Source organism: Hippocampus guttulatus, chromosome 13 (assembly GCF_054856545.1).
Source record: "Hippocampus guttulatus isolate MCC_2025c chromosome 13, RoL_Hgut_1.0, whole genome shotgun sequence".
In the NCBI taxonomy this organism is placed as follows: Eukaryota; Metazoa; Chordata; class Actinopteri; order Syngnathiformes; family Syngnathidae; genus Hippocampus; species Hippocampus guttulatus.
Window position 1 is genome coordinate 1,576,600 of NC_141273.1, and position 15,334 is coordinate 1,591,933.

A 15,334-nucleotide genomic window follows, 5' to 3' on the forward strand; every position below is an offset into this window, starting at 1 on the left:
TGTGGAGCCTCAGGGATATGCTGGCATTACATAACACAACAAATCGAGCCTTGTAATGCAATCTGATCCACCGGCACACAACACAACATAACACAACTCTACACACAACCTCTCTTCCCTGGTAAGTTATTCAGAGATTTTACTATGTGATATTTTAGTTACATCTGAACTTTAATTTAAAAAAAAAGTCATTTCAGCAAATCAGCAAAATGTTTTTTATGAAGGTGGGCTTTCAGTCTTGGTTTTTAATTGAGATGTTGAGTAGCACTGTGTTTTGATTGCAGATATTGAATGTCATGCAAATATGTGATCTATAGGTGAGCTTGATCGGCAAGAGCATCCATGCCGCTTCGCAAATGAAACCACCTTATACTTGGATTTTTTTGTTTTTGTTTCAGAACAACAAAATGGTTAGCAGCAAGGTGTGTTGTCATTGGTGACATATATGCATCTAAATGTCAAATTTGAGATCAGCCATTGTTTTATTAACCTGGCATAACCCTAACGTCTGCTTAATATTCTTGGAGCGGTAAAACCGGCTCAATCACTTAACTTGGTTCATCTTGTCATATCAATGACAGCCTGATGTGCTTTCTTTAAGGGTGGAAATGACAAGCACAGTTGTGTCCAAAATTTCTGACAGTGATTCAGAATTCAAGTTCCACCAATCTTGATGGTTAAAATGTTAAAAGATTTTTTTTTTTTTATAAATGGTATTTCTGAGTTAAGTTCCGTTCTGAGGAAGTGTCGTTGTAAATATTTTGACTTGACACACGTTATAAGTAAAAACACGTTGGAATTATTGTTTTACAGAATATAATGCAGGGGTGGGCAATTATTTTTTGCATAGGGCCACATGAGAACCAGAATACTGTCCTTTGCCGCTCTTATTTTCAAGTCCGTGGGAACCTGACAGTTTGACCGCAAGCCGCTCCCTCACGCTGGTCAACCTGTGGTTTTGTTTGTGAAAATGGTCGTTTGTCAGTGTGTGCCGTGATTGACTGATGTCTAACCAATGTTTCGCTGGAGTCAATTGGGATAGGATAAATATTGATTGATTGATGGTTGGATGAAGTTGAACTCTGACTTCCAAACTAAGCAATTTCTTGGTGTTCATATTCCATTTATAAGTCACCTTCAGTATAAATAAATACATAAGATTAATCAATTAATAAAGAACTGCAGTAGGGACTGACTGACTGCAAGCAGTATTTCCTCAACTAATGCCCACCAAACTGTAATTATGTTTTAAACTGTCACCTTCATCCAACAGTAAGAACGGCAAAGGCGGCAAGTTTGGTGTAATCACTTCGAACTCCTCTTCTTTAACAGAGCTAAGTCACTGGCGAAATGCCTCCTCCGGGCGTGTGTTTGAGCATCCTGAATGCACGTCACAAAGGAGATGGATATGGGACCGTCGACAACCCCGAGGTGTTCTTCAAGCAAGAGTACGAAAGACTGAAAGAGTTTTGCATCAACCGGCAAGTTCGCTACATCGATGAAATGTTCCCCCCAGACAGAAGATCCATTGGCAGTGGCATACTGAAACCTGATGACCTGAAACAAGTGCAATGGCATAGACCAGGGGTAAGCTTTTTTTTATTTATTGCCAAACCCTTGGTGGACCCTCAAAACTTGAACACAATTTATTGCAGTTCGTTGCGGGTGTACGGGTAAAAAGTAACATTTTTGGCACTAATAGCATGCAATTGAACAAAGTACTTATCCAAGTAATTGCTGTGAATAATGAAATAAATAACAAGTGCTGTAATATTTTCAGGTTGAATTTTGGTCAAATTGTGAGTTGTTTAACACCAAAATTAAATTGAGATTGTCCATCTTTATTCATTTGGTTTTAACTGAAGGAAGTTTTTGTTTTTAACTGTTTGAATGGCTTTGAATGTGTCCTTTAATTTTGGGCTGTGCTTTTGTCATTGTCTTAAAACATAAAATCAAAGAGTAAATAGGACAGCTCTGTTGAAATCCATTGTCAGAACAATTCTTTACATGTATTTCTGGTCCAAAATTGGGTCGTGAACACAATCCGTCAAACATGTCTGTTTCAGAAATTGGTTCCCAATCCATCTTTTGTTGTCGATGGTATCTCAAGGTTTGACTTTGGTCAAGGCATGGTTGGTAAGAACATGACTTCATTCAATGCAGTTTCCAAATAACTTTCAGAAACTTGGTATACCTACATAACCAATTCACTTATAATGTGTTCTCTCAGGAAACTGCTGGTTTCTCGCCTCTTTGGGTGCACTGACATTCCAGAAAGTTGTTTTTCAGCATGTCGTGCCTCTTGAACAAAACTTTGTGAAGGACTACTGTGGACTGTTTCATTTTCGGGTAAATACACAGAGAAATGACATTTCCATTCAGATGACGAAAAACATGTTTCTATTCCTATTCTGTTCAGTTTTTGAAAAAAAAAAATAAAAATAAACAGAATACAGAAGTCCCTCGGTTTACAACGTAATTCTGTTCATCTGACGGTGATGCAACACAAATTTGTTTGTACCTTGTCTTGCTCACTGATGCTAATACAGAAGTAAAGTCAAAATTAGAATATGAATATTTACTGTAATTATGCCTTTGCTATAATCATGAATAATAGTACTAACTGTTAGCCGTAAAAACAATCAGATGAAAAAAAAAATGAACAGCAGTTATTGAGTACGACTTCTTGTACCACATGACATGTCCTAACGTCGCTGTGCAAGCTAGCTCATTGTGTGCCCTTTGTAACCTTAAAAAAAAAAATCACAGGTCCATTGCAACTCAGACCCCTGTCATGGAAAATACAATAAATTGTGATTTAAACATACGATCGATGCACACTCAACAGAAGAAGTATTGCATTGGTGACTTCATCTCTCACGTTTCAGTTCTGGAGATTTGGCAGATGGGTAGATGTCGTCATCGATGACAAGCTCCCAACAATCAATGGCAACCTGCTTTTTGTGAGGTCCAAGGACCCAACAGAATTTTGGCCTGCTTTGTTGGAGAAAGCCTATGCTAAGTATGGACATACGTGTCTAAATCACTCCTATAAAATCTGTTCAGTTTTGTGGTCTTTGCAAGTAATTCCAATGTACTTGCGTCAGAGTGTGTGGTTCCTATTCAGACATGAGTTCTGGAACACCCGATGAGGCGTTGGTGGACTTCACAGGTGGTGTTCACATTTGTATCAAGCTGTCAGATCCTCCGCAAGACCTTTGGGAGCTTATATGCAGAGCCGGACAATCGCAGTCACTGATGGGATGTGGCACTCCTCAAGGGGTAAGCACAAATCTACCACACAAGAAATCCATCCATTCGTTGTCTGAACTTGCTACGCTCACGAGGGTCGCCGCGTGTTGGAGCCTATCCCGGCTGTCTTCGGGCAGTAGGTACCCCGAACTGGTTGCCAGCCAATCGCAGGGCACACATAGACGAACAATCATTTACACTTATCATCGCACCGAGGGACAAACTAGAGGGTTCAATTAACCGACCATCCAACTACAGGGTATCACACTCCTCAATCTCCCTGTAAGTTCTACTCAGGGGTGCGGGAGTGCACGCTCCGTTGGGAAATCGAATCTGGCTGCCAATTCTGTAACGTTATGGTCCTGTATTATGTTACAGGGCTGGGTGTGGCCTTGTGTCTTTCGGTATTTAAGCTCTGGTTGCTTGGTGACACGTCACCAGAACATCTTGATTCCTCCTATGCCCTTTGTCGGGTGCTTTACAACTGCTGTGTCCAACCCTGTTACTTGTTGTTCCTTTGTTCATGTAGTTCACTGCGTGTGGGCTTATTTTGGTTTGCGCTTTTGTATATAAAGACTTTTACTTTGAAGGCGGCCCGGTAGTCCAGTGGTTAGCACGTCGACTTCACAGTGCAGAGGTACCGGGTTCAATTCCAGCTCCGGCCTCCCTGTGTGGAGTTTGCATGTTCTCCCCGGGTCTGCGTGGGTTTTCTCCGGGTGCTCCGGTTTCCTCCCACATTCCAAAAACATGCATGGCAGGCTGATTGAACACTCTAAATTGTCCCTAGGTGTGAATGTGAGCGTGGATGGTTGTTCGTCTCTGCGTGCCCTGCGATTGGCTGGCAACCGATTCAGGGTGTCCCCCGCCTACTGCCCGAAGACGGCTGGGATAGGCTCCAGCACCCCCCGCGACCCTAGTGAGGATCAAGCGGTTCAGAAAATGGATGGATGGATGGACTTTTACTTTGCGATGGCTAATGTATGAATTATTCTCTATCCTAAATTCAGGGAGATTGAAGAAATACAAATCTTTAAGCCTAGATTCTTTACTACCAGGGCATTTAGGGATCATAAATGTCAGTTTAATTCACGCTATGAGAATAAGCTTGCACATAAAAGAAAAGCTCTGGGTAAGATTAACTTATTGTTATAAGAGCCCATGAAGGCAAAGTCTGTCACGCCACATCTTGTCAAATACGAGGAAGTATGTGGCAAATTAAAATGCCTTTTTGCTATTCTGTCATGGTGTATTATGTGAGGACTTGAAGCATGCTTGCTCTGACTTGTAGGAGACACCGGCCAACACTGTTTTGCCAAATGGATTGGTCCAAGGTCACGCATACACCGTCACAGGGGTCAGAGAGGTAACAGAAAGTATAGAACCTGACCATCTGTGGTTAAGTTTGGTCTGAAAGTGTTTCATTTAGGGTTAGAAATGTCTGAGTGCACAACTAACGCGGTGTTCTCTGTTGACTTTACGGAACAGATAACGAGCCGAGGCCAAGCAGTATGTCTGGTGCGTTTGTTAAACCCCTGGGGCAAGGGGGAGTGGAATGGAGACTGGAGTGATCGGTAAGTCCCATCAGGACAGAGCAATCACTGTCATTCGTGATTTGACTTTGAAAATTTTTGCTGATAAGAGAAAATAAAATCAGGATTTTTTTTTAAGCCATATAAAGGAGCCTAAATCCAGGCTCAAGTCTTAATTATGCCTGAAAATATGCCATTAGGTGCCCTTTCATTTTTTTGTATTATCCTCATATACTAATGCATAATTAGGCCAAAATGATCAATTCCAGCCAAATTCAGAGTTGACGTACAGTGTATAAAATTTGATTTTGTGAATGGTTTTTGGAAATGTAAACAATTAAAGACACCAATTAATCAATGAAAATGTTTTATTTTAAGGTTAAGTAACGTTAAAGTGTTACACTATAGGTAAATAAATAAACAAATAAAGGATATCTTATCTTATCTTATCTTATCTTAAATATTGAGTCAGATGCGCCGCTAAAATCGTCACGATTGAATGTTTGTGAAAAGGCAAATTCAGCGAGGAAATTGCGACTGCTATCGTTCCTGCCAGACACAAAATAAAATCCCCAGAAAAGGAACATGATCAAGTAATGCTGGACATCTCAAATTTAGTTCCACGATAAATTTTATATGCTGTGTACGAGTGCTTTACTTCACATTTAAGGATACTGTACCACTGCAATAACACAACGAAGGATGCCAAATGAGTACTGGTATTTGGTATATTTCATATTATATACAAACCGACAAAATATAGTATACAACAGAGCGCAGATCTTTACGGGTTGCGCTCATCACATGATAATGTCTCTGGTATTTTGTAGATGTGTGCTGCGTTTTACTTGTTGAAGAGTGAGCAGTTATAAATGATGCCTCTTCTCCAAATTACCAGGTCACCTTTGTGGGAAACCGTGAGCCCACAAGATCGAGCTCTGTGTCTTTCTGTGGTTGACAATGGGGAGTTTTGGTAAGCGCCTTCAGATTCAAGTGGTAACACTCATCAGTGATTCTAACCAAACAATCATTCGCGCAGGATGAGCCTGGGCGAATTTTGTAGATTTTATAGCGATCTTGACATCTGCTGTATGTGCCCCGACTTCCTTGATGGAAACTCGTCCTGCCATTGGAAGACGTCCTACTATGAGGGGAGATGGCTTGCTGGGAAAACAGCTGGAGGATGCTTGAATAATCTTGGTACTTTTGGAATATCCGGACTCAAGTCGGTGCATAGCTACCAACTGACCTACAACTACCTACCTATATACAAACTTGATTCCAAACTCCATCATCAACATAAAAGAAGAAGACAATACATCCAAAAGATTTAACGTTTAAAACATATGCGCATATTCACCAAACAACTAAATAATCATTGACCTCAGAGGAGACTACTAAACCAATGCTTCCACAGGAAGATAGCATGTCGTCCTCAATTTGATGTTTGTCAATGTCATGGTACAATTCTCGGAGTTCTTCAGCCAACACCTGCAGCCACGAACATCTCCCTGGAAATACACCAAAGAGTGGAGTGCAGTGTGCTCTGAATCAAGCCACCTTCGCTCCATCCGAATATGCGGCAAACTTGCAAAGCAAACTATTTGCTTGAACGTACATGGAGCGACGTTGCCTGTACATGTCTTGGTCATCCTTCAACTGGTCTGTGATGAGATAGCCAAGATATTTAACTTTGCTTATACGTCTCAAGTTATATCACCTGCCAATTTGAATGAAGGAAACATTCGACCACATCGCCATCTAGGTTGAATTTCATATCATAGTCAACACCATATTCAGAGCAACATTAGGAAGCTGGGGGTGACCAACACTGCGGGGGACTGAAGATCAAGAGGTCATGCGCATACATAATATGATTCCATCATCCACTCAGTATTACAGGTGGTCAGGCTGATAGAAAGGTCAGGACTGTGACATGCTTTGCTTTGAAGCCAAATTAGTTGTCAGTCGAGGAAATCATCTCCACAGCTCACAGCATTCTGGCAAGGGCGATTTTTTTGTCTATAGCAAGGGTAGGGAACTCCAGTTCCTCGAGAGCCATATCCTGCCTGTTTTAGATCTATCCCTACTTCAACACATCTGATTCAAATAATCAGCCCATCAGCAAGCTCTGTATAAGCCTGAAACGATCATGATCAATTGAATCAGGTGTGTTGGAGTAAGGGGGGATCTAAAACAGGCACGATATGGCTCTCGTGGAATCGGAGTTCCCTACCCCTGGTCTATAGCCATTGGGAAAAGCCAACCTTATCTGATTTATCCTGTATCACTGGAACTAAAAAGACAGATATTCATGAATTAAGAAGGCATTGAAGCAAATGGCAGCAAGGGGACTCATCTCATTCTGGCATATTTCATGTGTTCAGTAGTGATGTGATCCAAACCCCTTGTTTTGTGAACTGACGGTTTAATCATAGTGTGGGTCACCTCATGTGAATAAAAATGCCTTAAAATCAATGCACTCAACCTTATCAGGCGCATAAATATTGCTTTTAACACAATTAAATTAGGTGATGTAGTGCCGTCACCACAGCTCAGAAATCATGAGATACCAAATACAGTGCAATGTGAGTATAATCCTACAATTGTTAAGACCCTTCACCTCATTCCAAAAATCAGTTATATTGGTACTTATTACCTTCTCGGCCAAGGAGTCGGAGCTCATAGCTTGTTGCTTTTTTACAAATCAGTCAGACAGCATACGTATACAATTTCTTAGGATGTTTCTTAGGTTCAAACATAGGCCCTTGCCTCAGCCTACCAGCCAACACTCATCTTCATCCATCAATCCATTTTCCGATCCACTTTATCCTCACAAGGGTCGCGAGGTGTGCTGGAGCCTATCCCAGCTGTCTTTGGACAGTAGGCGGGGAACAACCTGAACCGGTTGCCAGCCAATCGCAGGGCACACACAAACGAAACACCATCCACGCTCACACTCACACCTAGGGACAATTTAGAGTGTTCCATTAACCTGCCATGCATGTTTTTGGAATGTGGGAGGAAACCAGAGTACCGGGAGAGAACCCATGCAGGCCTGGGGAGAACATGCAAACTCCAACACTCATCTTTTAAAAGATAATTTTGCTCCCTTGCCATATTCCTATTCCAGGGTCAATTGCTTTCATACGAAACTCACAAAATGACTCTGTAGACAGAATATGTCTTCCCCGTGCTTCCAGTCATTACAATTTACCAGTCACTACAGTGTGGTGATGTAAATTGTAATGAAATTGAAAATTACAATTTACAGTCACTACAGTGTAGTGATGTAAATTGTAATGAAAATGAAAATTACAATTTACAGTCACTACAGTGTAGTGATGTAAATTGTAATGACTACTCCAAATTGCATCACAGAGAAGAATCTTACTCGATGCGTGATTTGAATCAGCATTGTAGGTAGCAATATCCTCCTTTTGTCTCAGTTGTTTTTGTTGCAGAACAGTTTCATGATGAAACGTCTACTGTTTTGGAAAACTTTTCATAATTTTTCAATAAATAGGAATTGTACTAACAAAAGACACATTGGTATGGGTGTCGATGCAGGTTGCAGCGCGATGAGTGTGAGTGTGTTTTTTAGTGTGCTCATACAGTTTTGCTCATCACCCCCCCCCCCCCCCCCCCAAAAAAAAACAGGCTATTGGAAAAATTGACAAATTGTTTGCATTACAGAGCAGAGCTTCTGGACAAATCCACAGTATCGAGTCCGTATTGGCCAACTTCACAATGAATGTGCTTCCAAACGTGGGGGGAAAAACATGCTGGTGTCGCTCATGCAAAAGCCGGACAAAAGAAACAGAGCCCTGGTCAAGAATCTTCACATTGGATTCTCAGTCTTTGAGGTCAGTACAGTCGTAGCATGTTTAATACTCATGCCGCCGTTATTCAAATATGGGAACCGTACTGAAATAATGATGCTGAGCCAAAAAGTCAAATAAACAAAACAGTTCCGAACACATAATTCAACAAATAAAATAGCTCAGCTTACTTGACTTATTGGTAAAAAGAATAGAAGAAATGTACACCGCATGATTAGCTGGGTTAAGGTGATTGAAATTGTGAGGGCTCAGAGAGGAGCTGGAGAGAGCCTGGAAGGTAAAGGTGACAGTCGTGCCCGTGGTGGTCGGAGCACTCGGGGCAGTGACCCCCAAACTAGATGAGTGGTTGCAACAGATCCCGGGAACAACATCGGACATCTCAGTCCAGAAATGTGCAGTGCTGGGAACAGCAAGGATACTGCGCAGAACCCTCAAGCTTCCTGGCCTCTGGTAGAGGACCCGAGCTGAATGAGGGACGGACACCACCCGAGGGGTGAGACGTGGATTTTTTTTTTTTTAATATTAGTCACATTTAATGAATGATGAATAACGGTGTTTTTTTTTTTTTTTTGTCCCCAACATGAACCAATTTCCATCAAATCCTAGGTACCAGAAGAAGTGAGTATACTTCCGTCAGTATCATGTCATCTCATTTTATGACAGAGCTTTACTCGAAATGTCACGTGTGAAACCGAATTACAGTTGAAGGCGCAGAGTGGGAAGTTTCCAGCAGCTTTCTTCGGTGGAAACAAACCGGTGGTGCAGACTAAAAACTATGTCAACGCTCGGGAGGTGATGGAGCTCGTCATGTTGGAGCCCGGGGAATACCTGATTGTACCGTCAACTTTCAAGCCCAACGAGACCGCTTCCTTCATCCTGACCATCCTCTCCAAGGCAGAGGCCCATATCCAGTAAGTCTCTTTGTAGTGCCTCTGAAAATTTGCGCTTGCATTCCAGTCTACCCCTTTACCTTTGCAAAATATATCTCCGCAGTGAAACATCTGGCGGTCATACATACGGACCTAACGAAGGAGAAGAGGTTGTGATGCAAGCTTTTTATTTGATTGAATGTGAATGTGAATGTGTGGATTTAACACTACCTGTTTTGTAGCCCGGGGATGCTGACGATAAGATGACGTTCTTCTCGCAAATTTTTAACAAGGTAATCGTGCATTTGAGTGTCGCAACATACATTTTATTTTAACTGGCGAGAACCAGGTAAATACTGATGACAGATGATTGTCATTGCAATATATTTAATCAGCTAAAATCCGTGCACTTTTGAGGTGTGCCCTTTCTTTGCTTTGTATGGTAAAGTCACATTTCCGTGAAAGAGCGCGTTGGCACTGTTCTGCTGAATGAGTCACTTGTTGGCATGAGGATTCGAACTGTTCTTTGCAGTTGGCAGACAACTGTGTTTCATGTCAACATCATTTCAACTTTGAATGTGATCATAACTTTTGGAACTGTATTTGTTCAGTGAGTGTCTCCCTCCTACCCGGAAGTCACATTGAAAAGGGCAAAAATGAAAGATTGGAATAAATATCCGGAATCCATTTGCGTTCCCTCCTTCAGTCGGGCCACACACAGCCACTCATGATGTGTGTGTTAAAAGGAACTATCAAAGATGATGTTCTGTTATAAGTTGTATCGGTGTATGCAATTGTTGAAATGTTAGTTTAGTATACGATGATATCTTGTCTAGCTGGAGCGGACTAAAAACATCCATCCATTTGGTGATCCGCTTTATCCTCACAAAGGTCACGGGGCGTGCTGGAGCCTATCCCAGCTATCATCCGGTAGTAGGCGGGGTAGACCCTGAACTGGTTGCCAGCCAATTGCAAGACATACAGAGACAACCAACCAATCCGTGCTCACACTCACACCTAGGGACAATTTATAGTGTTCAATCGGACTGCCACGCATGTTTTTGGAATGCGGGAGGAAACCGGAGTAACCGGAGAAAACCCCACACAGGCGCAGGGAGAACATGCAAACCCCACAGAGGAAGGCCGGAGCCGGAGCCGGAATTGAACCCTGCACCTCTGCACTGTGAGGCCGACGCGCTAACCACTCGACCATAAAAACGAAGTTGAAAAAGAAACACACTCACATACCTTTGTATTTTTATCACACATCAGAAGCAGCAGGTTTCATTGTTTTCGTAAATCGATCCAAACCAGCAGCTTCTTGTATTTTCAACATGTTTTTGACAAATACACAGCAATTAACCTGTCCAGGAAACTGTGGTTTACGTTCCCACTCACCTCCAATATGTTTGGGCCAACCCACAATGCAGAGCGGCGTACGAGCACTATTCAAGTCAGTGACGTCAGTTCAACATATTTCCAGAGGCGAACATTTGGATAAGAACATTTCCAATGTCATTGTAATCATTTACCGCCATTAAAACTCATCACAACTTTATTCATACAGTGCTGCGGAGCAAACGCAGTTGTCAGAAAGTGCTGCACATAAATGATAAATCAATAATGAAAATAACTAATTTAAATGGTATCTTCAAAAGTAAAATAAACAATAGCACCCTGGACGTAAAGCATGATGCAAAAGAACCCCCGATGACAAGAATAATGAGACAAAGACAACAGAATGAATGTTGTGTATTAAGTATAATACACTTTCTCTCTCTATCTGTGTGTGTGTGTGTGTGTATATATTATATATAATGATTATTTTTTTTGCCGCTACTGGCAAGCATGTAGCTGATTTGTAATTTCAAAAAGTTCATCACATCATCTTATTTCATTTCAGTCTGATGAAATGGATGCCGAACTGCTTCAGAAGTTCCTCAATGATAAAATCTTGGAAGGTAAGGGTGGGACACTTTTTTTTCCCCTCACAAAGGCTGTCAAGGGAATTCCCTTGTATGGTTCTGATATGGTGTTGCGATTCTTTTCCCATTTTTCCTAGGTGACTTGAAAACTGGGGGCTTCAGCATTGATGCATGCCGCAGCATGGTTGTTATGATGAGCGTATCCTTTTTTGGGCTGTTTTCTAAGTCAGGCAGGACAAGACAACGGCCCCCCCCCCAAAAAAAAAAACCAAACCCAAAACTGAATTCATCATTACTCCTCACATCATGGGATACGCCAGCCCAATAGTTACGTTTTTGGTTCTGAACTGGATCTACTGCGGATGAGGATAGAGGAATGTATTTATGCCACTTGTTGGAATTGTTCAATGAGGCCACTGACCAGTTTTAAAAGCCATCAATTCATTCATTTTGCATGCCATGCATTCCAATCCACATTCATAACGTAAACTATGTTCGGGGTCACGGGTGAGTTGAAGCCAATCCCAGCTACCGCAAAGCAGATGACACCCGGGACTGGCCACCAGTCAGTCCAAGATCTAGGAGTAGAATTTGAACCCGCGCCGCTTGCACAGAAGTCAGGCAACATCCCCAGGGGCCATAAAAACATAATAATCAGAGGAATATAATAATAAAATGCTGTCCTTGGGTCAAAACCGCAGTTTTTTCACAAAGCTACACGATTGGCCAGTCCACACACATGGCGTTCAAATTCTCGACCAATCCAATGTGTTGAAAATAGCCTGCTCTCTTTGACGATGAAATGTTTATCGTCGAACAAACGCGCCAATTACTGTAAAGCGCTGATTTTCAAGCGACAGGGACACCTGCCAAAATATGGTTTGCTTCAAATGACAGCGCGTGAGCGGCCTATCTTGGTTAGAGGTCTACCTTATTGTCATAAGGATCAGGATTTGAATACCTTTCTTTGTTGACTTTGCTCATTTGAACCCACATTCCAAAATCGTGCATTTCAGACGAGCTCCAAAATAAACTGCCCATAGATGCAAAGGCCAATGTGAAGGTTGGCCTTTTCGTGCCCTGTTGACTGGTGATTGATCCAAGATGTACCTTACCTCTTCCCCAAAGTGGCCTGGGATAGGTTTGGGCATGTTGTGGCAGATTGCCAGCCTCGTTCCAGTCTTGGATGCTGTCAGCAAATGTAGTAAAATCACAAACCACAATCTGTACGGAAAATGTGTCAAACATGTGCCAATCTTTCACCTTGACATGAATTTGCAAAGACAACTACCACCCAAAAACTGAATTCTGGGGAACTTTATAGTTTGTGGAAGAAGGTTGTTTCGTACAAGGTAAACACATCCTTCTTTGCTCTCAGGAAAAAGTAAACAGGCAAAATATTTCAATATTTCTCTCAATATCATATCATGTACAGTAGTTGTTGATCAGTTATGATTTATGATTTCTCCAGCAACTTTTCCATCGTATTGATGTGTCGGCAAATGGAACAATTTCCCTGAGTGAGATGAGGAATGCTGCCGATGCTTTAGGTACTGTCAGGATACGTTTTGATTTTGTTGATAAACCGTGTTTGGCGATTACCTGGCTGCCATCGGGTTCATGTACTTAATGTCTTCCGTTTCTGTCAAAAGACATTCAATGCCCCTTTTTTTGTCGACCTGTTTTCAGGAATAAGGGTCAGCAATAACATGTTGAAAATCTTGACCTTACGCTATGGGTCTTCCTCCGGAGGTGTGACAATGGAGAACTTCATCACTCTCGCTCTTCGCCTCGTCTGTATGAAAAGTGGGTGGAGTCTACTATTACTGTCACATGCTGTTTTTGTTCATTTTCCTCAGCAGCAGTTTGGGATGCCTTTGACGTGTTCGAATGTATTTGGCTTTTCCATGTTCTGTGTCCATCCATCAAAATGGTTTAAAAAATAATTTAATTAGTCCTTTCAATCTCTGTTCCCTGCACAGTCAATGTTGCCTCCACGTCTATGTTCCTGCAACTAAAAATCATATTCCGTACTTTCTGCACAATAAGGCGCTTCGGATTATAAGCCGCACCTTCAATGAATGCCCTATTTTGAAACCGTTTTCTTATATAGGATGCACTGCATTATAAGGCGCATAGAATAGAAACTACAATAGTGGCTGCAATTGCGCTATGCTTCCACTAGATGGAGCTACAGCAAAGGGAAGACAATATACTGTAATATCATACAGGTTGGTTTCCAGAGCTGTAGCTGTAATAAAGAACCAGTCACAAACACGGACATGAAACATATAAATGCAAATGGCATGACAAAACAATAAATTAAAGACAAAAGTTATGAAGACCATTGATTCAACAAAAAGGCACACAAACCTCTTGTGCTCACACCCACAAGGGGCTAAATATCCTTATTAGCCTTGCTTGTCTCCTTCCTTCGTTTTGTCAATAAACTCTGCTTTTGGTATTATATTCGTTTCATAATGGCTGCGCAGAGCTCACAAAGTAGTTGTCTGTTCGAGTGTGTGTTGGTGAATGCACATGTCAATTGGTGTCAAGCAGAATCCTTTTAGGTTAAATTGGTTCCTGCTAATCATCATCACTAAATGGCATTGGAACATGATCAGGAAAACAGCTCAATGGGGAATATAGAGACTCTGTAACACCATATATACGGTGCATCGGATTATAGGGCGCACTGTCGGCTTTTGGGAAAATGAAATGCTTTTAGGTGCGCCTTATAGTGCGGAATATATGGTACTTGGTTTTGCAATCATTTAAAGACAATGTGTTTGCGTTCGAACCATGTGATAATTTTGGGAAAACTCATCCTCGCTGCCTTGTAGGACATCATTTATAAAATAAAGTGGTATCATCCGCAAATGAGCACTAGACTCGTGCTGGGCACGAAATTAGGGCCCATTGTGCATCAGATTCCCCGACATTGTATTCTAAGCTTTAATATGTTTTTATTTTTATTTTTTTCATCATTAGAAATCTTTCAGCGTTTTTCTGATGGAATGACGCTGACGCTTCCTGAATCTGAGGTATGAAAGACCACGTGTCATCCTGCGGGATGTCTTAACATCATTTAATGACATATTTCTGTTTTCCAGTGGATGCAAATTTCAATGTGCACCTGAAGTTCAAGATGAATGAGTTGAAAACCAAAACCAAGACGCCTGGTGATTGTTAGCAAAACAAACAAAAAAAAAAAGAAGGGGAAGAATTTGTTCACATAAAAAGGTATAAAAAATGACCGTTCCATGCTTGCTTTCTGTATTTGATGGTGTCGGGTTAAAACCTCCGGTTATTGTACAGTATGTCTTTAATTATATCTGTACTCAAACGTGTGTATGACCATTTTCTCTGTAATCGCAACTTCTATATACACTGCCTTACTAAATCCACTACACGTAAAATGTAAAACAAGTTCCATCAATCATGAGAATTCCGCAGCAAATACAAATCAACACAAATATTTTCCCCAACGTGTTTGCTGTTGAGTTCATGATGGCGGGTCGAAGTCACCATTATCCTTTTCGAAGTGCCAAACTGGGAGGCCCTTTGTATGAATCAGTATCCACAAAGCAAGTCTGTTGTCAAAAAGGGTTGATGACACCCGGTACGTTTGCCTGACTTTGGTGCAGGCAGTGTGAGTCCAGTTCCCACGGACTGCAAATGTGATTCCGAATGATTGTCTCGATGTGCCCCGTGATTGACTGGCAACCAGTTTAAGGTCCAGTTTTCCCACAAAGTCATTTGGGATAAGCTCCCGTTCCCGGCAACTGTGAACAGGATGATCACAACAGAAAAGGAATACAATATTGACTGTTGGCTATTAGACATTAGCTTAGCTTGCAGAATGCTTTGTCTTTGTAATGAACAATAAAGAGAAAAACTGAAAGAAAAAAAAACAA

General features: G+C 41.5%; 1 protein-coding gene across 1 annotated transcript; it reads left to right on the top strand.

Moving 5' to 3' along the window:
* Positions 1-37: 37 nt before the first annotated feature.
* Positions 38-15,325, top strand: LOC147195741 (calpain-1 catalytic subunit-like). The gene is made up of 22 exons (XM_086127267.1): positions 38-121; positions 1,333-1,587; positions 2,067-2,136; positions 2,231-2,349; positions 2,889-3,022; positions 3,108-3,282; positions 4,541-4,615; positions 4,738-4,823; positions 5,680-5,754; positions 5,821-5,981; positions 8,478-8,647; positions 9,230-9,241; positions 9,326-9,534; positions 9,617-9,662; positions 9,735-9,785; positions 11,396-11,453; positions 11,555-11,616; positions 12,701-12,769; positions 12,889-12,967; positions 13,107-13,223; positions 14,409-14,461; positions 14,531-15,325. The coding sequence occupies exons 2-22, from the start codon at positions 1,351-1,353 to the stop codon at positions 14,555-14,557; spliced, it is 2,085 nt and encodes a 694-aa protein (XP_085983393.1). The 5' UTR covers positions 38-121; positions 1,333-1,350; the 3' UTR covers positions 14,558-15,325.
* The last annotated feature ends 9 nt before the right edge of the window (positions 15,326-15,334 follow it).